This window comes from Lissotriton helveticus, chromosome 1_2 (genome assembly GCF_964261635.1).
Source record: "Lissotriton helveticus chromosome 1_2, aLisHel1.1, whole genome shotgun sequence".
Lineage (NCBI taxonomy): Eukaryota > Metazoa > Chordata > Amphibia > Caudata > Salamandridae > Lissotriton > Lissotriton helveticus.
The window spans coordinates 351,376,654-351,400,352 of record NC_136058.1 but is presented as its reverse complement, the minus strand read 5'-3'; the positions used below and the strand labels follow the sequence as shown (position 1 = coordinate 351,400,352).

Below are 23,699 nucleotides of genomic sequence, written 5' to 3'. Positions count from 1 at the left end.
TGGTTCAGAATTTGAGTGTCATCAGCGTAGTTATAAACCCTGCACTCCATCTGGTTCAGTGCAGCAATCAAGGGCTGCAAATAAGAATTGAAAAGCAGAGGTGATAACGCTGAACCCTGAGGCACTCCACATGCCAGAGTGGCTGGATGGGACACCATATCTGCTAGTTGGACTCGCTGGGAGTGGCCCCTAAGGAAAGAGGTCAGCCAGGCCAGAGCCGTGCCCTGAATCCCTAGATCCGCTATCCGTGACAGTAATTGGCCATGATTAACAGTGTCAAATGCCGTGGATAGGTCCAGTAATACCAGAGCGCACAGCACTTTTCTGTCTGCCCTAAGTCTCAAATCATCTAGCAAGGAGAGCATAACCAACTCCGTGCTATGATGAGCTCTGAACCCAGCCTGGATGAACTCGAGGAGATGGTTAGATTCCAAGTGGCGAGAAAGAGATTGTAAGAAATGCTGTTCTGATATTTTTGCCAAAAAAGGCAGCTGCGAAATTGGCCAAAAATTCTTTAAATTCTTAGGGTCAGCGCCCGGTTTCTTTAATAGCGGAATCATCCGGGCTTCCTTAAAATTGGAGGGAACAAGCCCTGTTTCCAAGGAGCGATTCAGGAGGGTGAGCAATTCAATAAAGAAGAAACAACCTGCCCCAATGGATAAGGAAATGGGCTCAGTTAGAGCCCCAGGATATAATTCGTTATTAGTAAGCTCACAAGAACCAGTAATAAATCATAACGTTAACAACAGAGAAATTGATGGCAAAAAATCCCAAATGTATTCATTTTCTTCTTTTATAGATACAAATATTGATTAATGACAAGATACATTCATATCATCATAATATACAATAAATTCATGAAGTCCACATTCCACACATCCCCTCAATCAATCACTCATATCTAGCTAACACATACTCACACATACTTCATGCAAACAGTACATATTTTACTTTGATAGCCAGTTGTTTACGATGTATCAAGTCCCGCCAGTTCTCCCAGAGTGGTAGAGACCGTATGACAAAGTGTCAGGACAGGCTGGAGCGCCAACGAGCATTTCAGTGTTTGGCCAGATCTATGGCCACACCTTCATCAGGGCACAAACTGGCAGGGAGGGGAATGACAGCAGCAATCTTGAGTAATTCGATCAAGCTAATAAAGGTGGAATCGTAGCGACTTCTTCAGAGTGGGTCCTAGAATATCTCGAAGGATTGGGGTGGTACTCAGGTCAGAAATTCACACGGTTCTACGCATATCCTGTGCCAAAGGCATATACTTTCAGGATCTGAAGTAATTCCGAGTCTGCAAACGGAGGTAGGTAAAAATTGATAAATAAACCAATGAAGACGCTCTATGTGTTCAATTCTTACGAATCAGGCGTCGCCCACACCGGGAAGGAAATGTTTTGAAGATCCAACCACAGTATTGATATTTATAGAGGAGGCTTAAGAAACGAAATTTCCCTCTTTGCTGGTCTAGGGACAGCTGATTAGTGTCATATCGAGTATCCACAACGCCAAATGCCAACCCTGAAAGCACCCTGTCCTCAATACCCGGCCATGCCATCTTAAAGATTTTGGGAAGACAGGGGTCAGCTGGAGAGCCCAATTTCACTCGCCCAGCTAGGATGGTCAGAAGCTCCTTGGTGAGTACACGCAAGGTGGTCAGTAAATTAGCCAGCCTGGGGGAAGGGTTGAGAGGCTCAATTGAGCAGGGAAGGATCGGGGTGTGATGGATTTCCGTCATCAAATCCTTTATCTTTCCCAGGAAGAAGGATTGAAAATCGTGGCAATCCTTTTGACTAAAGGTAGATTTTTGCACCCTATCCTGCCTTAACTCATTTAGGATCCTAAAGATCTCTTTCTGGGGATTAGCAGCCTCCATAATCATAGCCTCATAAAATTTGGCCTTCCATGTCAGGATGGCTTTTTTATATGCGGCAAACTTTAATACATAAGCTGCGTGAGCACTAGGTTCATAATGTTTGTGCCAGGCTCTCTCGCACTGACAAAGTGATTGTTTTAGTTCCCTGAGTGCAGTGTTGAACCAAGGTGTCCCCTTACCCTTGTCCGCCAATCTGATCTTAGGTCTCGGTGCCACAACCTCGATGGCATCATTCAGTTTAGACAAAAGGGTGGCACCATCGATCTCCAAATTACACTTCCCGGGTGAACGGTTGTCTGCGTGCAGTAAAATGGCTGTTAGGTCGGTGGCGTTGACCCTCTTCCAACTACGCAGTATTTTCCATTCAGGCATGGCATTTGTCATTCTTGAAGAAAGAGGAAATTGGCCATCAATTAGATAATGGTCCAACCAAGAGCAAGGAGAGATGTCAATAGGACCAGACCGCGGGTGGGATGACCAGACCAAGTCTAGTGTATGACCTTTCTCATGTGTAGAACCAACCACCATTTGGCCTAGAGAGGTTAAGGCCTCTTCTAACTGCTTTGCCTGCCCATCCTTCGGGGTTATTTCCCAATGAAAATTAAAATCCCCTAGCACCACCACTCCTTGGTAGCGAGAACAGAGATTGTGAACTAATTCCTAGAAAGGATCCCTAAACCTAGATGAAGTGCGCAGTGGGTGATAGACTAAAAGAATACGCAATCTGAGAGGAAATTCATTTAAAAACATCGAGCTGTGCAATTTATTACGCTGAACAATTAAAAACGAATGTGCAAGTCAAGCAATGTAAAAACGCTTTAGGCAATCAAGAGAACTCTGAGCAGGGTAGCTAGCGCCTCACCAGGAAAATGCGTCTGCTGTGCGTCAGAGCCGGCATTCCCCTAAATTAGAGGTTGACAGGGAGAAGGCCCGCCTTCGCCATCCCCGGAAGTGCGTCACTCACTGGGGGGTCCCGGCTATTGGTCAGAGAGAGCCCTCCACTCAAACGGCACAAGCCGTGGTGGACCGGGGTCAATGACCGCTGGAGAGCACGGTGCGGAGCACCAGAGGAAGGTGTCCTAAACCGGGGGTGAGTCAGAGGAAATTAATTTAAAAACATCGAGCTGTGCAATTTATTACGATGAACAATTAAAAACAAATGTGCAAGTCAAGCAATGTAAAAACGCTTTAGGCAATCAAGAGAACTCTGAGCAGCGTAGCTAGCACCTCACCAGGAAAGCGCATCCGCTGCGCGTCAAAACCAGCATTCCCCTAAAGTAGAGGTGGACAGGGGGAAGGCCCGCCTTCGCCATCCCCGGAAGTGCACCACTCGCTGGGGGGTCCCGGCTATTGGTCAGAGCAAGCCCTCCACTCAAATGGCACAAGCCGTGGTGGACTGGGGCCAATGACCGCTGGGGAGCACGGGGCGGAGCGCCGGAGGAAGGTGTCCTAAACCGGCGGTGAGTCAGAGGAAATTAATTTAAAAACATCGAGCTGTGCAATTTATTACGATGAACAATTAACTCTGAGCAGCGTAGCTAGCGCCTCACCAGGAAAGCACCAGAAGTGCAGGCTCCTCCCTCCTGGATGCGCTCAGGGTTCTGGGGCATGAAGTCCCCCACCAGGCAGCAATGGCAGGCAGTTGCAAGCAAGGAAAAGAAAGAAACAGCGTCCCGCACTGCGTTCCCGTTGGCACTTTTTGAAGCGCTAGAGAAGTGCAGGCTCCTCCCTCCTGGATGCGCTGAGGGTTCTGGGGCTTGAAGTCCCCCACCAGGCAGCAATGGCAGGCAGTTGCAAGCAAGGAAAAGAAAGAAAGCAGCGTCCCCTTGCCTCTTTCTGCAGTACTCTTGCCTCTCTCTGCATCTCTCTTTCCTCTTTTAACACACCTCTTGCCAGTTTCTGTGCCTCTCTTGCCTCCTTCTGCACCTCTGCTGCCTCTTTCTGCACTTCTCTTGCCCCTTTCTGCACCTCTGTTGTTTCTTTCTGCACTTCTCTTGCCTCTTTCTGTGCCCCTCTTGCCTCTTACTGCACCTCTTTTGCTTTCTACTGCACTTCTACTGCCTCTTTCTGCACCTCTCTTGCTTCTTTCTGCACCTCTCTTGCCTCGGTCTGCCCACCTGTTCCCTGTTTCTGCACCCCTCTTGCCTGTTTCTGCAACTCTCTTGCCTCTTTCTGCAGTTCTCTAGCCTCCTTCTGCACCTCACTTGCCTCTTTCTGCAACTCACTTGCCTCTTTCTGCAGTTCTCTTGCCTCTCTCTACACCTCTCTTGCCTCTTTCAAAACTTCTGTTTCATTAACTCTCTTGCCTCTTTGTGCAACTCTCTTTCCTCTTTCTACACCTCCCTTCTCTCTTTCTGCACCACTCTTGCCTCTTTCTGTACCTATGTTGCTTCTTTATGCACCTCTCTTGTCTCTTTCTGCACCCTTTGTGCCTCTTTCAGCACCTCTGTTCTTCTTTCTGCAATTCTCTTCCTTCTTTCTGCACCCCTCCTGCCTCTTTCTGTACCCCTCTTGCCTCTTTGTGCACCTCTCCTAACCCTTCCTGCACCCCTTTTACTTCTTTTTGCACCTCTGTTAGTTCTCTCTGCACCTTTTTTGCTTTGTTCTGCTCTTCATTTGCCTCCTTCTGCACCCTCATGCCTCTTTCTGCACCTGTTGGTTCTTTTTACACTGCTCTTGCTTCTTTTTGCACCTCTGTTCCAAATGTCTGCATCCCTCTTGCCTTTTTCCTCACTGCTCTTCCCTCTTTTTGTAGCTCTCTTGCCTCAGTCTTCCCACCTGTTCCTTCTTTCTGCACCCCTTTTGCCTGTTTCTGCAACTCTCTTGCCTCTTTCTGCAGTTCTCTTGCCTCCTTCTGCACCCCTCTTGCCTCTTTTTGATCCTCTGTTGGTTCTTTCTGCAACGCGTTTGCTTCATTCTGCACTTCTCTTGTCTCTTTCTGTACCCCTCTTGCTTTTTTCTGCGCCTCTTGTGGTTCTTTTTGCACTGCTCTTGCTTATTTTTGTACCTCTCTTGCAAATTTCTGCAGCCCTCTAGCCTCTTTCTGCACCCCTCTTACCTGTTTCTGTACCTCTCTTGCCTCTGTCTGCATCCCCATTTCCTCTTTCTGTACCTCTTTGGCCTGTTTCTGCAACTCTCTTGCCTCTTTCTGCAGTTCTCTTGCCTCTTTCTGCACTTCTGTTGCTTCATTCTGTACTTCCAATGCTTCTTTCTGCATTGTCTTGCTTCTTTCTGCCCCCCCTGTTGTCTCTTTCTGCACTCGTCTTCCCTCTTTCTGCACCTCGCTTGCCGCTTACAGCATGTCACTTGCCCTTTTCTGCACTTCTCTTGCTTCTTCCTACACCTCTTCTCTTGCTTCTTTCTGCACTTCTCGTCCTTCTTTCTGCACAGCTCATGCCTCTCTCTGCACCCTTCTTCCCTCTTTGTTCAACTCTCTTGCCTCTTTATACACCTCTCTTCCCTCTTTCTGTACCACTCTTGCCTCTTTCTAAACCTCTGTTGCTTCTTTCTGCACTTCTCTTGCCTCTTTCTGCACCCTTCGTGCCCTTTTCAGCACATCTGTTGCTTCTTTCTGTACTATCTTCTTTCTTTCTGCACCCCTTGTGCCTCTTTCTGCACCCTTCTTCCCTTTTCCTGCATGTCTCTTGATTCTTTTTGCACTGCTCTTGCCTCTTCCTGTACCCCACTTGCCTCCTACTGTATCGCTGTTGTTTCTCACTTCACTGCTCTTGCTTCTTTCTGCACCTCAGTTGCAAATTTCTGCACCCAGCTTGCTTCTTTCGGCACCCCTCTTCACTCTTCCTACACCCCTGTTCCCTCTTTCTGCACCTCTTCTGCCTTTTTCTGCACCTCTGCTGCATCTTTCTGAACTTCTCTTGACTCTTTCTGCATCTCTTTTGCTTCTTTCTGCAATTCTCTTGCCTCTTTCTGTACCCTTCTTGCCTCTGTTTGTACCCCTGTTGCTTCTTCCTGTACCCCACTTGCCTCTTTCTGCACCCTTCTTCCCTCTTTGTACAACTCTCCTGCCTCTTTCTGCGCCTCTCTTGCCTTTCTGCACTCCTCTAGCCTTTTACCGCATCTCTTTTTTCTTGTTTCTGCTCTTCTTTTACCTCCTTCTGCACCACTGTTTTTACTGCAGTGCTCTTGCCTCTTTCTGAACCTCTCTTGCAAATGTCTGCACCCCCTTACCTATTTCGGCACACTTCTTCTCTCTTTCTACACCCCTGTTCCCACTTTCTGTACCTATTTTGCCAGCTTCTGCACTTCTGCTGCATCTTTCTGAACTTCTCTTGTCTCTTTCTGCAACCCTCTTCCCTCTTGCTGCACCTCTGTTGCTTCTTTCAGTACTTCTCTTGCCTCTTTCTGCACCTCTCTTGCCTCTTTCTGCGCATACAGGGCTACTTTTAAACTAACCTCAGGCCCAGCAGTGCACAAATGCAAGTGCAGATACGGTCTGCTGTCCTCTAAACCCCCATGCCCTAATATATGCTAGGGACATAACGGTATTTTTAATCCCCCTGCCCATTTATGTACTAGGGCCTTACAGGGTTGGTCATGCCAATCACAGGGTTACCCAAACCCATAGTGTTCCCTAGTGTATGTAGATGTTTTCACTGTATTCTAAGTGTCTTTCAGCATAGCACTGGCTCCATGCCTGGTTAGGCAGAGCCCAGGGTCAGTCAGAGTCAGCTACCACCAGTACCAGCCAGAAAAATGTTGGGGTATGCCCAGGTCACAGGATGACTTTGCAACAAGGCTTCTTTCTGCACCTCTGTTGTTGTTCTTTCTGCATATATCTTGCTTCTTTCTGCACCTTTCTTCCTCTTTCTGGACTTCTGTTGCCTGCATTTCTGTTGCTTCTTTCTAAGCCTTTCTTCCTCTTTCTGCACATGTCCCACCTCTGTAGGCATAGCTAGAAATTATCATTTATTGTCCTCCCAGACTTGTTTTTTGTATTGCTTTTTAAGTTAATGTATTTGATCCTGTTTCAATTTCGATAAATCGCTACCCCTTGTTGATCTAATGGCAGCGCGTAGATTTTTTCTTAGGTTTTTAGCAGTCAGACTCAGAAATCTTCATGGATTATGCATCTTATTTCGATATGATTTTGTTGTTTTAGCATCCTTGGGGAGTTTTGTTAGAAAGGCAACCCAGGTTTCCATCATCCTACTGTTTGGTGAGTCTTGGGATGTCCACAGCTCCTTTGCTCTGTCAGCAATTAGGGGAAGTGTATTGCTAGTCCATTGTAGTCGTTTCAGATGCATTGTTGATATAATTCCAAGCTCGGGTACAGCGTCCACATGCCTTGGACATGAATTTAGCAGTTCAAGATGTCGACTGGAATGATCGCTATCCGTGGAATATGTTATTTAAAAAGTTTTTACTTGTTCGAGAAGTGGTATTGTGACAATTGTGTAATCCAAAATTGAGCTAACTCTGGGGCTGTGATAGTTGCTGATTGGCGGGCAGTCCTGAGCCACTCTGCCATTTAATACTCGCAGCCCCAAATGCTCTAAGTCAATGACTAATTGTTGCCCTATTCGATCTGTCCGTTGGGATGTAGAATGCACTTGATTTTGTGCTGCCCATATTGCATTAGCTGCACTTAAATGGTCATCTTTCTCTGGAGTATAAATCAAATTTGAATTAAAATCCCTTGTTAATATTATTTCCCACGCAGGAAGTTCCACCCGGAACTCCTATAGGGTGGTGATTAAGGTTTTGTGATTAAGGTTTTAAATAAATCTATTTTCATTTGTTGCTTTGGATGTGCATAGAGATTGATGAGAATAATCGTTCCAGCTTTTTTATTTAAACCCAGCTCCATTTTTACAATTTGCATATCTGATGTAGTTATTGGCAGTTGGGTAGATGTAATGTTTAAAGTTGTTGAGATATAAACTGCTAAGCCGCCTTTTGGTCTCCTAAATTCTTGGGTCCTTGTGGCCTTTACATGATGGAGAATACGCCCTGGAATCTGGACTGGGTCTATTAGCCATGTTTCCTGGAGAGCTACTATTTCATAGTTATTCCAGTATTCAGGTGGTACATTATCCTGTAAATCGCGCTTTGCTCCTGCTTTATTCCATGAGAGAAGGTTTAATGACCTATGATCATGTCTGATACCCGTCCCCCTAGGTCACTCTCTTCGTTCCACTGGAGGGGGGCCCTCAGTGATGTCTAAACTAAAAAACAAATTCCAACCTAAAGTAAAAAGGTATTTATTTTATTGTGAGTTCATAAATATTAAAATTGATACATTCAAATATTTAAAAGTAATTCAATTATATTTCCTAAAAAATAATTTACCTCTGTTTTGGGTTCCTTATTTAGCTGTAGTAACTTTAGATGTGCAGTTTGTGAATAGCAAAAACCTTACTTGTTTGTGTGTAGGTAAGGATCGCCCATTTAAAAGACAGGCGTGGAGATTTAAACTTGTATGTTTGTGAATAGCATTTTGTACTAGTTTAGTAGTACTATTTAGTACTACTAACAGTACTACAAAGAGTTTCAGATTAGGGTGATATTTTTTGTAAGTTGCATGTATTCACATTTCATACATTTAAATCAAACGTCCACGGTTTTGTCCTGTCCCATAAGGGCTGTAACTGAGTCCGAAAAAAAGAACAGATACTGGCAGGTCTGGAGTCATTTACACCTTTGTGTGCAAATCAAATTCAACATTCTTGCGTTTCAACATCCTCAATCATCGGTTAACCCATAATTTCTTTCTAACAATTCCGTCAATCACCAATACACTACTGGATGTGAGCTTCTTTCCAGTAGAATCCAGAGGTACACCAAACCTTGCTAGATCTAAAAGACTTCTTTCTCATTCAAAATCAGGCAGGTCCCAATTGGCATTTCTGTCTCCAACAGAACCTCTGGAGTAATGAAGTTTATTAAAATAAAGTATCTTCTGCCAACGCTGTCAACTACCAATGACACCTATACTGTGACAGAAAAACAATATCGGTTGTTGTTCTTGTAGAACCCTACAATCGCACCTCATCAACCGGAGCAGGAATGCTCTGAATGTTGATGAATACTAATGTGATAAACACACTGCACAACACTGCAGCAACCACCCCAGTGTGTACACAATAGAGTGTGTGCACTTAGGGCCATATATAAAAGCCTCTATTGCCACAGGAATGTCATTTTAAATATGTTCCTGTGGCGATAGGGGCTTCACTAATGTACAAGGCGGTGTTAAGCCACTTAACGTGGCTCAAAGGCTCCTTCTAAATAAGACCCCCCTTTACGCTACACTTAGCGTGAAAGGGGTAGGCAATGGGTGTTGCGGGGTGGGCGCTCTGCTACAACACCCACTGATTTTTTATGCTGTCCCATATTTAAAAGGGTGGCATAAATAGGGGGTTGCAGCAAAATTAAGACCAAGGAAAAGCTGGTCTTAATATGGCCAAATTAGCAGAAATGCCTAATTTCTTATTGTTTTTGCTGTTTTTATGTGTGCTGCGCTGTGCAGAACATGGAAACAGCAAAACACTGTGAACGATTGTTTATGTGCAGGAAGGGACACCTTCCTGCACATAAAAAATACTAACAAAATGATGAATTGCAACTTTTATGTATTCTGCACAATGCATCACACACAGGAGTTACAAATTGACATTCTGGATTGCAAATAAACAATCATTCACCCCATGGCAGACACCCTTGCATTATGGTGCCCGTGTTGGTGCTAGTCAGATGAATTTAGTGCCAGCGCAGGGAGAATGAAACGCAGAGGTGAACTGTAATATTGTAAATACGGCTCATCTCTGCATTTCTAAAGTGACTGAGAGTGGCGTTAGCAATTGTGAAGCTAACCCACGCTCCACCACTTTTGCTGTGAATATGCCCCTAAATATTGGCAGTTCAAAGTCATACAACATATTGACTAACATCTAACATCAATTCATAATGAATATGAATGAAGAAAAGGGTAAACAAAGATGCTGAATAATCGTATACATGCATTTTTTATTATTCCTTAAAAATATATTATAAAGACATTCAAATTCATGGACTTGTATACAAACTGTAAATAGACAATAAACAAGATGAAAAATGAGGAAGGGCTCTCAAATTGTGTTAACACAATCACGACATAACATTTTCCTTATGGATAGAAATACATACCAAAGACTGATCATGCAATAACGTTTCTAACAAAGTGAATATGAAGCCATTATATATATTTACAAAATCTACATGAAACTGTCATGAGATGATGTTTTGGTCGTGGTGTCTCAGGATATTTTCAAACTCCTAATGAATTATTCCTCAATGCTACAAACACAACAATACATCAAAGATCATTAGAATCTCTGTTTCATTAAAATATAACTATCAATTCAACCATCAGACTGGTAAGTTTGTTTATGTCATGTTATACAGGACATCTTCATGGCCATTTCACAGATAAATCAGCCACTTACCCTGCTTTTTTTGTTCTAATAAGCTTCCTGAAAAGCCTGATATCTATCGAGGAACTCAAATACATTACAAATGGATGTTAGATGATATTTGTTGGACTGTTTGGCTTTGAACTGCCACCCTTCTGGGGATTTCCTAATCCAAACTCCTCATACTCCACTGTATGTCACATAAACACTGTCTTGGGTATAATTAGCTGCCATCACAAACAAAATACATTCATATCTCATGGCTGTGTGACAGTCTCAACAACTAAAGAGACAATTTATTTAATGCAAGTGGTTTGAGGTGAACTTTTTATGTATCAATTTACTATTCACTCTGGGGTATTCTTTCAATTTGCTGATACATGCTGTGAGAAATTGGGTTGAGGGGGTGTGAGTCCTTTTCAATCAACAGCCAAATTCCTTCTCAGGGTAAACCACAAACATCCCTAAATCAACATGTGCTTACTCCTCTGGTAGCCTGGCACAAAACCAGTAAGGCTTTACTTAGAGATAATGCAAAAAGTATGTATGCCGCACACAAAAATTGATGAAGTGAAAACTCCCCACAAGAAAATCCCACACCAGTTTAGAAAAACAAGAGTAAAAGCTAATAAATAAAATTACCCCAATCAGTAGACCCGGAGTTATGAATTTCTATTCAAGTTTAAAGTGAAAAAATGTGCCAAAAATAACCGCAGGAATTGATGCGTGAGACCAGGACAACGTAGAAAGTTAAGGCCGAGAGCGATGGAGTGTAGTTCATCTGGTGGAATTGGGCACAGTCTGGGCTTACCTTAGGACTTTAAAACTTTTTGGTGAGAAATGTGTGCAAAGGTAAATTTCAGAGGTTTAAGGCAGTCAGAAGTGTCCGAGTAGGTGGTGTCATCAAGGAGCCACTGGATGAGGTCACGGTGAGGAGTTCTTTGTTTGGACTTGGTTTCTTTTTTCGAACTCAAAGATGACCAGCGGAACGAGGTTGGAGGGTGTAGCCGACTTGAGTTCCTCGAGGCTGGATACCCCTTCAGCAAAGAGCCTCTGCACATGATTTGCTGCTACCGAGAAGAACATAACAGGAGCTACTGTGAAGTCAGGGTGATCAGCAATGCACCTTGGTGGATCAGGGAGGAGGGTGGTCTCTGTCTCCTGTCCGTTCCTAGAGCATTTTTGGGCTGGAAATGTTTGAAGTCCCAATTTTTGCTTTTAGGCTGTTTGGGCACATGTAGCACCACTTCCTTGGGTCCAGGACTGGGTGGGCACCCCTTGGAGGGTCAGGACTCACTCAGGCTAGGTCTAGGGGCAGGTACTAGATGGATTGAGCCTTTTGTGCACCAGTGACTCTGAACAAGAGGCCGGCCAACTAGCCTTGTAGTCACTCTGGTAGTCCTTGGTTTAAGCAGAAAAACAGGTTTCAAGCAGCAGGGCAGTCCTCTGAGGATAGAGGAGAGACTTCAGACAGCAGATCAGTCCTCAAGGAGCCGTAGAGCAGTCCTCTAAAGTACACAGCACACTTGAGCAACAGGGGAGTCTCTGAGAGTCCTCTACAGGTCCAGAAGTGAACAGAAGAGTGGGTCTGAGGATCTTATGTTCATACCTGTTGCCAGCTTTGAAGTGGAAGAAGCACTAGGAGTTTAAGCCCCACTGATTATTCTGGAATGTCCTTCCGTCTTGCCCTGGCCCCAGAATGACTGGGGTCACAGACATCTAGTGTAAAATCCTCTGTGAAGGGGCTGAAGCAGTTCCTATAAAGTGTGAGTGGTTCCTATGAAGTGTGTGCTATGCATAGCTCTGTCACTCCCTAAATGGCCCATGCTGCCAACATCTAGTCTCCCTTCGTGATACTGTCTGTGAGGAATACACAAAGGCCAACTGTCAACTACACCTAGCCATGTGACCAAAGGTACAGGCTGCAGGCACCAAATGGTTAGGACAAGAAACTTCTAACTTTATGAAAGTGTCATTTTCAGGATTGTGAATTAAAATCTGACTTTACCATTTAAGAAGATTTAAAATTATATGTTTTAGAGACCAAACATAACATTTCTGCCTGCTTCCAAAGAAATGTTATAATACATTGCATGTAATAGGGTAACACAATGGGTGTAATCCAATGTTACCATCTTTAGGGGTGAGAGCACAAGAACTTGAGCTCTGGTTAGCAGTGGTATAGTGCATAGAATTATAAACGTAAAAAAACAGGTTGAGAAAACAAGAGAAGTGGATGCAAAATGTTTGGGGGGGTGACCCTGCAGATAGGGCCAAGTCCAACACATGCAGAGCAGGTTTTATGGCATACTGTGTCAATAATGGATGCAATTTAAATCACATGTGGTCAGTGGGGAGTGCTGGAATCTGTGCATGGAGAGGACTGTGCTGCATGCTTTGTACATTTTGTCTTCCCATAATGTATCGTACTCTAAGGTGTCATATGCACCATTCTAAACAACACCCACTTTACCTGGCACTATGTCTATTCGTTACCTTGCTTCTCCGATTTGTACCACGTTGGTGGTGTTTTTTACACATGCATCTATCTTTGTGATGCTCCATGCCGATGACTGACTTGCTGCATGCCTTTCGCATGGTAGATGTTCACAACTTTCACAAAGTTTCAAGTATTCTGTTTGTTTTTCGACTGTGTATTAACCTGTTTAAAGTATATGTATGCAAACATCCTTTATCTGTATCAGGCAAAACTTTGATTTTATAACAATTTATTAAATAAATTGTCATTTACGTTTCATTGTTTGGCTATTTGCTCATTTCTGCAAGCGCCTGTTCTATAACTAATTTTTGGGCCTGCCGTTGAACTTCCTTAATGATAATTCAACACCACGCCTGTGGTAGCAGAAGTAACATATAACTTTTGTCCTCCAGTGAAATTACAAGACTTTACCTCCTTTCCTCACCCTTAGCACACTAACAACCTCTTATCTATTGCAGACGGGATAAGAAACAGCCAGCTCTTTATGCTATATGCTACTAGGGTATGAACAGGGGAATCCACTGGCGGAGTGATATGTAGTGAAATAGTGCACTGAAAGTGCGAGTGAGCCATAGGACACATATCGGCTTAAAGATAAGAGACAGGAAAAGTGTAAATGTTATTAAATCCTTAACTAACAATTGCTATGTTAAAATAAGCTGACTGAACTAAACAACTGACTATTATTTAAATGTGATTGCTAGATTGGATCACCGGATCTCAACTGATTGCTTTTATTTTACCCAAAATACTTTGCTCATATTTTCAAGGCACTTTTTTTGAAGATTTAGTGTTGTAACAGAACAGGAAGCCTTCAGAAAAATGAAGATCATGTGGTAAATGAAAACAGTATTACTGTTTATTCTCAGCTGTATATGAAATTAAATCATACATTAGTGCAAAATATCAAATGTGATGATTTTAATTGTAAATACAGAATTAATGTATTGAATTGACAATGGTGAACATGAGGCACTGATTTGTCACTAATTATTATTTTGAATTCCTTTTATAAAACAAGTCCAGGGTAAGTTGTCAAATGTCACTTTTTATCTTTTTTAAAATATAGCACATTGGTGAATTTGGGATTTTTTAATACAAATTTCCTGTTATGCTCATTATTGAAGTCCATTTTAATTAATCAAACAAACAATGAAAAGAAGAGTGATGTTTGTAATGTCTGGACAATGGCAGAGAGGAGCTTCCTCTAGAAATGACTGATCCATAAAATTAGTTTTGTATCTATTTTAGACAGAAGGATGATTTTGAACAATGTCAGAATTCAATATAATGCGGTAAGTGTCATACTCAGGCCCAGCTCTCCTGTGCTGCTGCACCACTATGCTTCCTCCCCATTTTTCTGAGTGCTTTCTCCTGCTTTTCCCTCATTATTTACTACTTATCCTTCCTTTCCCCAATTTTCCTAAGTGCTATCTCCTGCATTTCTGTCGCTTTTACTGATTAATCCTCCCTTCCCCTGCTTTCTGTGATTTTTCCAGCTTTTCCCTCATTTTCCCCCGCTTTTCCTTGTTTTTTTCCCTCACTTCCAGCTTCTACCTGCCACCCATTTTCCCGTCTAGCCCCACCCACTGCTTCCCAGTGCTCCTTCACCTCCCAGAACCTACTTAATGGAGGCTTCAGTACAACCCCATTGAGCAGGCCACAGACCCAGCTCTCCAGTGCAGCTGCACCGCTCTGCTTCCTCCCTCATTTTTACTGGTTTCTCTTTCCTTTCTCCTCCTTTTTCTGAGTGCTTTTTCCAGCTTTTGCCTCGTTTTTTAGGTCGAGCCTGAGCCAGCATGCATGCGCTGCTCTGGAGATCTGCTGTAGTATAGTATGGACAAGAAGCCCTGCCCACTCTCTGCCCATATTTTTCATTGGTTTGTGTCTTTGTCCTTCGTAAATGCTGACTTATAATTCTGTAATTAGCTTGTTAGTCCCTCCTTAGTATGGCCATATCTTCATTTGTAACCTCCCATGGCTACTGGACCCTTTACTTCAGTTGTTACATGGTATGTGTTATTTAGTCTGTAAGCACTATTTTCTTTATTGGGTTTCTCCTACTTTAGGCACGATAACATGCATTGCTTAAATACTTTCAAAGCAGCCGGGACAATGCAGCTGTTTGTTTGCAATGCTATAGGTCTATCATTTAAATGCAAGACCTATAGCATTGCAAATATTTTTCCACCTTTGCAGTCTTTTTATACAGTGTGAACTCGAATCGAAAGTATTAGAGCGTTTTACGTGAACCCCAGTTACATTACAAAAGAACACATTCGTTTTTGGTAGGCACAGGGAGATTAAGGGATTTGCCCTGAATCACAGGATGTTAAGCCGAAGCCGAGAATCGAACCTGATTCCCCAGCTCCAAAGTTGGCAGCTCTGGCCACTCCCAGCAGGGGTCATGCGAAGGCTGTGTTTTCATGAAAGGACCTAGGCTTCTCCGGCCAGCCCCTCCAATCTGCAGCTGCTTCACCTTTTTGTTTAGTTTCCTCAAGTGTGTGTGAATTTGCTTGTTGTTCTGAGTGCGAAATTGGCAACGAGTCTGGCAATATAGCAAGTGAACATGGGGGCTTGCAAAGAGGTCTTCAATGTGTGGGCAGGGGCTCTTTGTGCCCTGCTCGAGTGGGGGAACTGCTGTTCGCTCAAAGGGCCGAGTAGAAAAGCCCCGATCAGACCCCATGCAGAGCCTACCCAGGAACTTTCCACACATGCTGCTGACACCGAGCACCCTCCTACTGGGAGTGAGTTACGTGGTTTTGTGGGCAGGGGTCGGTGGCGTGCATCACAGAGATATATATTGCTACCCCCACTCTGGGGGAGGTAGGGTTGGGGCGACTTTGAATGAATGCCTTTACCTGTGTGGTTATTAAGGTACGAGTGTGTGAAGGCGGGCACTGTACACCTTTGTATTGGGTGGCCTCTCATTGCTTGGGCATCCTGGAGCATTTTTCCCGTAAGTAGGTGGGACTTAATGCAACGTTACTTTATTGCAGTTTAAATTTCAAAGTCGACAAAGGCATTGGGGCGCTTTACATGAGCATCAGTTACATTACACACGTTCATTTTGGTATGCACAGGAGAAGGAGATTAAGTGATTTGGCCAGAATCACAGTGTGCAAACCTGGTTTCCCAGTGCCACGTCAGCAGCTCTGTGGTTACGTCTCACCCTCTCCCCTAAAATGTCTGTTTAAATGCACACATTCCGTTTTTCACCTCACTATCATCATCACTGCTCGTATTAGGCTAGTTAGAGGCCCTTACTTGGACAGAAAGGGATGGTTTCTGTTGTAATCTTCTATATTAGTCATGGAGCATGGAGCAATGTGCCTTGTACGTTCCACATTCCCATGAGTCAGAAGGGTTCCACTCTTTTGGCAGTTATTGATTGACAGTTTACCAACATAACCGTACACTTCGTGAGGCTCTATTCAAAATTAGAGAATCAGGCTTAACTCTTAGACAAGATAAATGTAGGTTTTTAGTAGACAAAGTGGATTACTTAGGGTATGAAATCTCAGAACAAGGGATGAAGCCCAAACAGAATATTTTGGATGCAATTCAATTAGCTCCCATTCCTTCAGATAAGGATAAACTGCGATCATTCTTAGGATTGATCGAATATTATTCTAAATTCATTAGAGACTTCTCAACTAAAACAGCTGATCTAAGATCTCTCTTAAAGAAAGGGGTCAGTTTTTCATGGAACAATATTAAAAAAACTTATCTTGAAAACATTAAAAAGGACATTTGTGACGCAAAGATTCTCACACCTTTTGACACAAAACTGCAGTCTGTACTTACAGTTGATGCAAGTGCTACAGGTCTTGGGGCACTCTTAGCTCAAATCACAATGGTAAAGAGAAAACTGTGGCGTTTGCATATAAGAACGTTAACTACATCAGAAAAAAACTATTCAGTCATAGAACGGGAGACTCTAGCTGCTGCCTGGGCGTGTGAATACTTTAGGACCTATCTGTGGGGAATTAAATTTACACTAAAGACGGATCATAAACCTCTCACAAGAGTGTTGTTACCAGGTGGTGATGCAAAGTGTCCAGCTAGATTGGTCAGGTTGGCTTCTCGCCTTCAGGAATTTTGTTATAACATAGAGTATATTCAAGGCTGGCGAAACATACAAGCGGATTGCCTATCAAGATTTTCACTTAACTGGGAGACAGTTGACAAAGTTGCTGTCTTAAAAAAAGAGAATGAGGGGGCAGTTGCTATCGTACAAGATGTTTTAAGTGTGTGTTAACCCCAAGCGTTAACTAGAATTGAGTGGGTCAATGCCATGTCCGCTGACAATTCTATGCTAGAACTTAAACATTTTATAAAGCAAGGTTGTAAAAGAGAAGAGAGAGCACAGTCTCTCTCACCAATAGGCCATTTGTCAAACTTTTAGATGAATTATCAGTGCGCGAAGATATTGTGATCATGAGAGGGGACATGTTTATTCCTCTGGCTTCTGTGAGACAACATTTGATTAAATTAGCCCATGAGGGACATTTAGGCCAAACTCAAACAAAACAAAGATTAAGAACAAATTGGTGGTGGCCAGGTATAGATTCAGATGTGAATTCTTATGTTACAATTTGTAAACTTTGTATAGAGAGTGATAAACACTTGAAAACTGGCATACAAGCATCTTCTGGTCACATCTCTGATCCAGGTCTACCGTGGCATACCATATGTTTGGACTTCACTGGTCCAATGAATAGTCTCAAAGAAAACTTATGATTTGGAATAGTTATTGTGGATGTTCACACGAAATGGTTAGTGATTAAATTTACCAGGGACATTACAACTTCAACTACCATTAATGTTATGAAGAGTGTTTGGAGAGATGAAGGATTACCTTCAGTGCTTATAACAGATAATGGTACACAATTAACATCTGTTGAAACGAAAAACTTTTTATCAACTTGTGGTATTAAGCACAGCTGTACTTCCCTATACAACCCAAAAGGAAACGGAATTGTTGAGAGAGCCAACCGTCTAATTGAATGTGTTATATAAATGGCCATCTCCAGTGGTAAAGAAGTAGACTCAATGGTATCAGAAATGCTTTGGGCATATCGCTCTAGTGTGCATAGTGTCACTAACAAAACACCTTTTGAGATGATGCGTGGGAGACCACCACCCAATACAAAATTGGTTCCCACCTGAATCAGAGACATTGTAACAAAAGATTTGATTCCCATCAAGTCAACTCCAGTTACTCCACATGGAAGTGTGAATTATAAAAAGAAATTAGAGAAGAGAATTTGTCCTGGAGACTGGGTAAAGATACGCTTTGGCAGACCTGGAATTCCTTTTAAAAATGTTTTTGGTCCTTTCAGAGTTAAACTTACCTTTCCATATTGTGTGGTTTTGGACAATGGTGAAAAATTGAACAATAAGCGGGTGGCTTTGTACCTGAAAAGTAATATGAGTACAGATGTTGTAGTCAAAAGCATTTGTTGTGACAATTTTCTGGATAATACGTTTTTGTCTATGTCTAACAATGACCTCATTTACAATTCTCAGGAGAACTTTACTCCTCAAAGAGTTGTACAGGGAGGAGGTGATGCTCCTTCTGCTATTTCTGCAGATTCTTCTGCTTCTGTTTCTGCAGCTCCTTCTGGGGTATGCCAAGCTACCCGAGAGGTAAGACTTTACAGGAATCATTATCCGCCAGTATATCTAAAGGATTACATATGTAAATAATTTGTTTAGTTTTCTTTTCTCCAAAAATTTAATTATTGTGAAGTTTATTTCTGTAGGTAGGTTGCTTAGTACTCACTTTTGCATTTTATCTTACATGTGCTTCTTCTAACTTGATATCTCTCAAGCCATATTTGACTTTGTTTGAGTTATGTTTTAGTACTTCCCTTTTGTCTTTTGTTTAAATAAGGAAAGAGGGTATGTTGTAATCATCTATGCTAGTCATGGAGTGTGGAGCACTGTGCCTCGTGCGTTCCACATTCTCATGAGGCTGAAGGGTTCCACTCTTTGGCAGTTATTGACTGACTAGCCAGAGGGAGAGCCACAGATTTCTACTTGGAGAAACTTCATCAAATAAATAAGTTATTCCTCGCTACAAACTCTTTCTATTGAAGCATTTCTACTTAATACAGTCTCCTTTACAAGCATATGGCACACAAGAAGAGGCGAGAGCAGTGCTTTGAATGGGCACTTCAACGCCTTTGGCAGGAGATTTTCAATACTTTATATGGGAGAGTACCGGCACTTCTATATTCTCATTTAAAGCACTGGCAAAGAGCGGCTCACTTCTCAGGGATATGACACACAGAGAGGCCATTTTTTGCTCCACCTTAGGATGCGGGGTGTTCCTGTTGTCGTGGGCCGGTGGGGACTTTTACTGACTGATGTCATTTTCCCGCCAGGTCGGTAGTGATAAAAACACCTGTTACCAGGGAAAATGGCAGTAGCTTTGGAACTCAAGGTAGGTGATGTGTGCTTCGCATTGTGAGCCTGGCGTCCATGAGGCTCAGGGTTTCCATGCAGACATGGTTTCCATGGAGACATGGAGGAAACCAGCCCCCCCTCCAGTTACGGAGGACAGCAGCCAATGCCCGTGCATGTGATCTGCTGACACGCAGAGTTTGCTTCACTGGTGTCAAAATGGCAGTTTGGACGCTCCCTGGAAACTAGTGGGACACATTGTGTATGTCTTCATAAAACAGTCCATGTCCAGACCTCAAGTTAGAGTGTCCGAAGTGACTGGAATAATTGATAGGAGCGCGGGTGCCCCGCCACCTGTTGGTTATGTGGGCTTGGGGTTTCATCACTATTAAAATATACCACCACATAGTCCCTTTTTTCACAATATGTTTTCAGTGTAATATGAAGCATATGCATAGCTGCAGTAGTATGGCACAAGTGAGGTGAATTTGAAAGTTCAAAATAAGAGCGCCAGCCTTATTTACACAAACGCCAAATGCTGAGAGGTGCGTCCTCAGTTTATTTAAAATATGGGAAGCTGGTGCTGGTGTGTTTTCAAATGAACAGTATACTGGAATGAATTCTACCTGTCACGGGCACCCTAGTTAGCATCTGCATATATGTTTCCAAGAGTTTCTGACCCATTAGACAATGGTTCCTTGACCTCTGACCTCAACCACAAACCAAAAATTGTTTTGAAACATACTTTCCCACTTTTTATTTAGTAACAATAACTGCGGCCAGTTTCCCATCACATTGGGAAACCAGTAACATTGCAGATAAGCTTCATCAAACGCCATCACCCAGATGCACATGTAGAGTAGGGGAAGGGCTCTTGTTTTTTAGCTACAGTGCATTATTTATTGCCATAAAAATGTTTACAGGATCAGGTACTGCCAAAATATTTGCCAATAACGAATGCCTATCCTTGAATATCTGCCTGTATGGGCAATATCTCCAACCAATCCTTCTCCCTTTTGCTTTTGCTATCCTTCTCTTTCTCTCATGGTTCAGTAATCTTGAGAAATAGATAGGGATGAGGCGGAGCAGTTGGAGCACAAGCCCAACCTTTGTTCCTTAGAAGGCTAATTTGATATTCCAATTTCTCCTGAGTATCTTTTATACTCCACACTTGGGATTCATATTTTTGTGCCTCCTCATACCATTCTATAACTTTTTTTATTGTTAGGGTCTTTAAACTTCTATAGATTAGCACCTACGGTTGTACATATGTGCACATGTGTTTGCCAATTTGTTAATGCATACTATGGGTAGGAGCCACTTTCGATGGGGGCTCACTACATTTAGATTGTCAAGCTCCAAATGCAATCGGTAGCAGGCCTTTTGCCCACAGCTCAACATCTGGAGAGAAGTAGGAAATTAAAAATGGGCTAAGATTCCCACCGCTATTATTTTTCCTAACTTGTGGAGGGACTTAGGAAAGGTATCATGTACCTACACCCAAAGATCTCCTTGTGTTCACTGAATCTTCAGTCAACACTCAGATGGCTCATGAAGGGGTCTGGGTGGCTATATCAGAGGGTCTATTTCTCTCACATGGTTCTTCTTCTCTGGTTTGTGCTCTGGGTCCTAGCCCATCTGTCATCCCCACTACAGCACTACTTCTAGAGGCCACTTGCTCTAGATCTTAGGTTTGCACTGATACTCATTTTATTTTTTTCTTGGACTCCTGTCAATCCTACCTACTCAACCATTTGTGTGCACCCTCTTTGACAATAGAGTAGCCACAAACAATATAACCATGCAAGCAAGCAACAAACACATGGTAAGTGCTGTTACACTTTACCTAAAATGTTGGTTTGATTCATACTTTTAGCTAATTTGCCAGTTTAAGCACTGGGCCTTTCTCCACCACAATTCCCCTGGAAAAGCTACTCCATTACCCTGGGGTCGTCCTGTGGAGCTTGTTCCAATGTTCCTATGCTTTCTTTCTGCTGAGGTGAGTTCTGCTCAATTCACCATGTGTTAATAATGAAACACAACACCTTGGGAAGCTAACGTCCACCTAGTGCTTAATGCAAAATAGCATGCAGCAAAGCGAAAGATCAAAAACAAATGTCTTTTCAACTGTGCAGGGCTCTTGTTAGAAAATGTTCAATTAGCGTATAGGGCTACAAAACATAGAAATTTAGACCAGTGTCTGTCTGCTTTCTCTCAATACAATTCAATGGGGCTTAAACATGACAGATATGTATTCCTCTATGAAAATAAAATATCTAATGAGCAGGTGGCAGGATCTTCTCCCTGAAAAAATGTTGGACATTCTTCAAAGATATTATTAATACATACAGTACTAAGTTCATTATTCTCCTAAAATCCCACTTCCCGTTGTCAGGTCCGAAAGCAAGGTTGCCCTTTTAGGAACTGTGCAAATGACAACCCTTAGTCTTCTGACTTTGGGGGCATACTTGAGCTATCGAAGATAGCAAGTATATTCAATGTCACAGGAGGCTTCAAACCCTATAAGGCAACATCCAGATTTGATTTTAAATGATTGGTACATTCTGGGTTTATATGTGATTATTAACATTATACTTCATAAGAGTATGTGAACATGAGTCAGGCCCAATTTACGTTTTTGCACTTCATACGATGCTGAGGTTCACTGGAATGGATTTCTAAGCTGTGTATTATTAAGAATTTAGGGCCAGATGCAGGTGGCCTATTACCGGTCGGTAACGGCCGAAATCGGCCGTTACTGACCGGTAATAGACTTTTCCTATGTAGGGGGCATATTTACCGATTCAGTAAATAACGAATCAGTATTTACCAATTCGGTATTTACCGAATCGGTAAATGAAATGTAGGAAGCACTTCAAACAGGGCTTCTGGGCTTAAAGGATTCGTTATTTACCACCAACTAATAGTTGGTGGTAAATAACGAATTCCTATGTGAATGCAAATATGTGCATTTACACCTGTGCCATGTGACAGACATACATGCCCTTAGGGCACGTATGTGTGACACATGTGCACACAAGCAATAATCAGGGGTGCAAGAGGGTGTCAAAGTGACACCCTGCCACCCTTGACTTTTTCCCAATTTTACCGATTCGGTAATTACCGAATCTTAACGATTCTGTAATTTTTACCGAATTATTACCTACATAGCATTTACCGATTCTAAAATACCGAATCGGTAAAATTCTGTATTTTAGAATCGGTAAATCCTATTTACCTACATCTAGCCCATAGTCTTTAGAGATTTGCAATTTTATAACTGGCTCTGGGGTAGACTTGTTTTTTGTTACCAAAACATAGCGGTCGATTATGATGGTGGTGAATCTGCATCTTCTGGGCCGGTGGAAGCCACCGCCGGCCCGGAGGATGTGGATTCACTGCCGCGGTGACAGAAAACACCCACCGCCAGATTAGGATGGCAGTGGGATGGCGTTGGGACCAGCGGCGGACGGCAGGTCCGTCCGCCGCTGATCCGCGGGATGATGAGCGCTATTTGGTGGCGGTGTCTGCAAGACACCGTCAGCCAAATTAGGATGTGTGGTGAAACATGCTTTTCCGCGGCGGCTTTTCTGCAGTGGAAAAGCATGTGGAACTTTGCTTCTGCATGTGCATGTAGATCTTTACTTCTGGGGCCCCTTGCGGGCCCCCAGGGTGAAGGGGGGTGGGGGTGCACATGGGGGGTACCTATGGCACCCCCCTGCATTTACATGCACAAAGCAGCAGGCACCGTTGTGCATGTAAATGCAAATCATGCATTTATAACCCTGCAGCGGGTGCTGCTTCAAGCAGCACCCGCCGCAAGGTTAAAGATACAGGATGTGACCGCCAGGATGGCGGTCACACCCTAATTGCAACAGAGGGACCGCCGCTGCCCTTGTGGACGGTTCCTCCACCTCGGGGTTGGCGAACGGACAGAGGTCTGTCCGCCATCCTAATAGGCCTCCAAGTTAGGGGAATGTTCAGCTCCTTACTTAGTGTCAGCAATCCTCCAAGGTTATTCTAATAAACATATCTACAGACCTTATTAGTTGAAAGGCGAAGTTGCCTGCATTTTTAGATTTCAATTTAACATTTCCCCTTATTTTCCGGGTGTAATTAAGGATGCTGAACTGATCTTTAATAATCAACATCAATGCCACTACTTCTTTAAATGCATTCTTGTTTATAGTAGCAGTTTCTCATTCTTTCTAAATAAATATGGTCATTCAAATATGTAATGTGTTTGAAGTGAAGTATTTTCCCTACTGTTGATTCGGGTAGATTGGGAATAGTAAGTTTAACTCCTTTGAAGTCCAATTCATTCCCTGCTATTGCATAGACTGGAGTCGGAATTGGAACTCTAATCCCTCCGAAGTCCAACACCTTCCCTACTGCTGCGCTGTTGGAGTGGAATAGCAAATATATCCCGTTCTCAGTCCAACATTTTTTCTACTGTACCACCTCTCTATCCAAAGTAGCTTACACTTGCCTATAG

General features: G+C 43.0%; 1 protein-coding gene across 1 annotated transcript in view; it reads left to right on the top strand.

The window, feature by feature from the left end:
- LOC144807907 (uncharacterized) overlaps positions 1-23,699 on the top strand; it is a 319,307-nt gene that overhangs the window by 237,882 nt on the left and 57,726 nt on the right. Inside the window, exons 6-7 of the mRNA XM_078673503.1 lie at positions 14,045-14,088; positions 18,326-18,445. Of these exons, the coding sequence (XP_078529629.1) occupies positions 14,045-14,088; positions 18,326-18,445 (164 nt within the window). The remainder of the gene's footprint in view (positions 1-14,044; positions 14,089-18,325; positions 18,446-23,699) is intronic.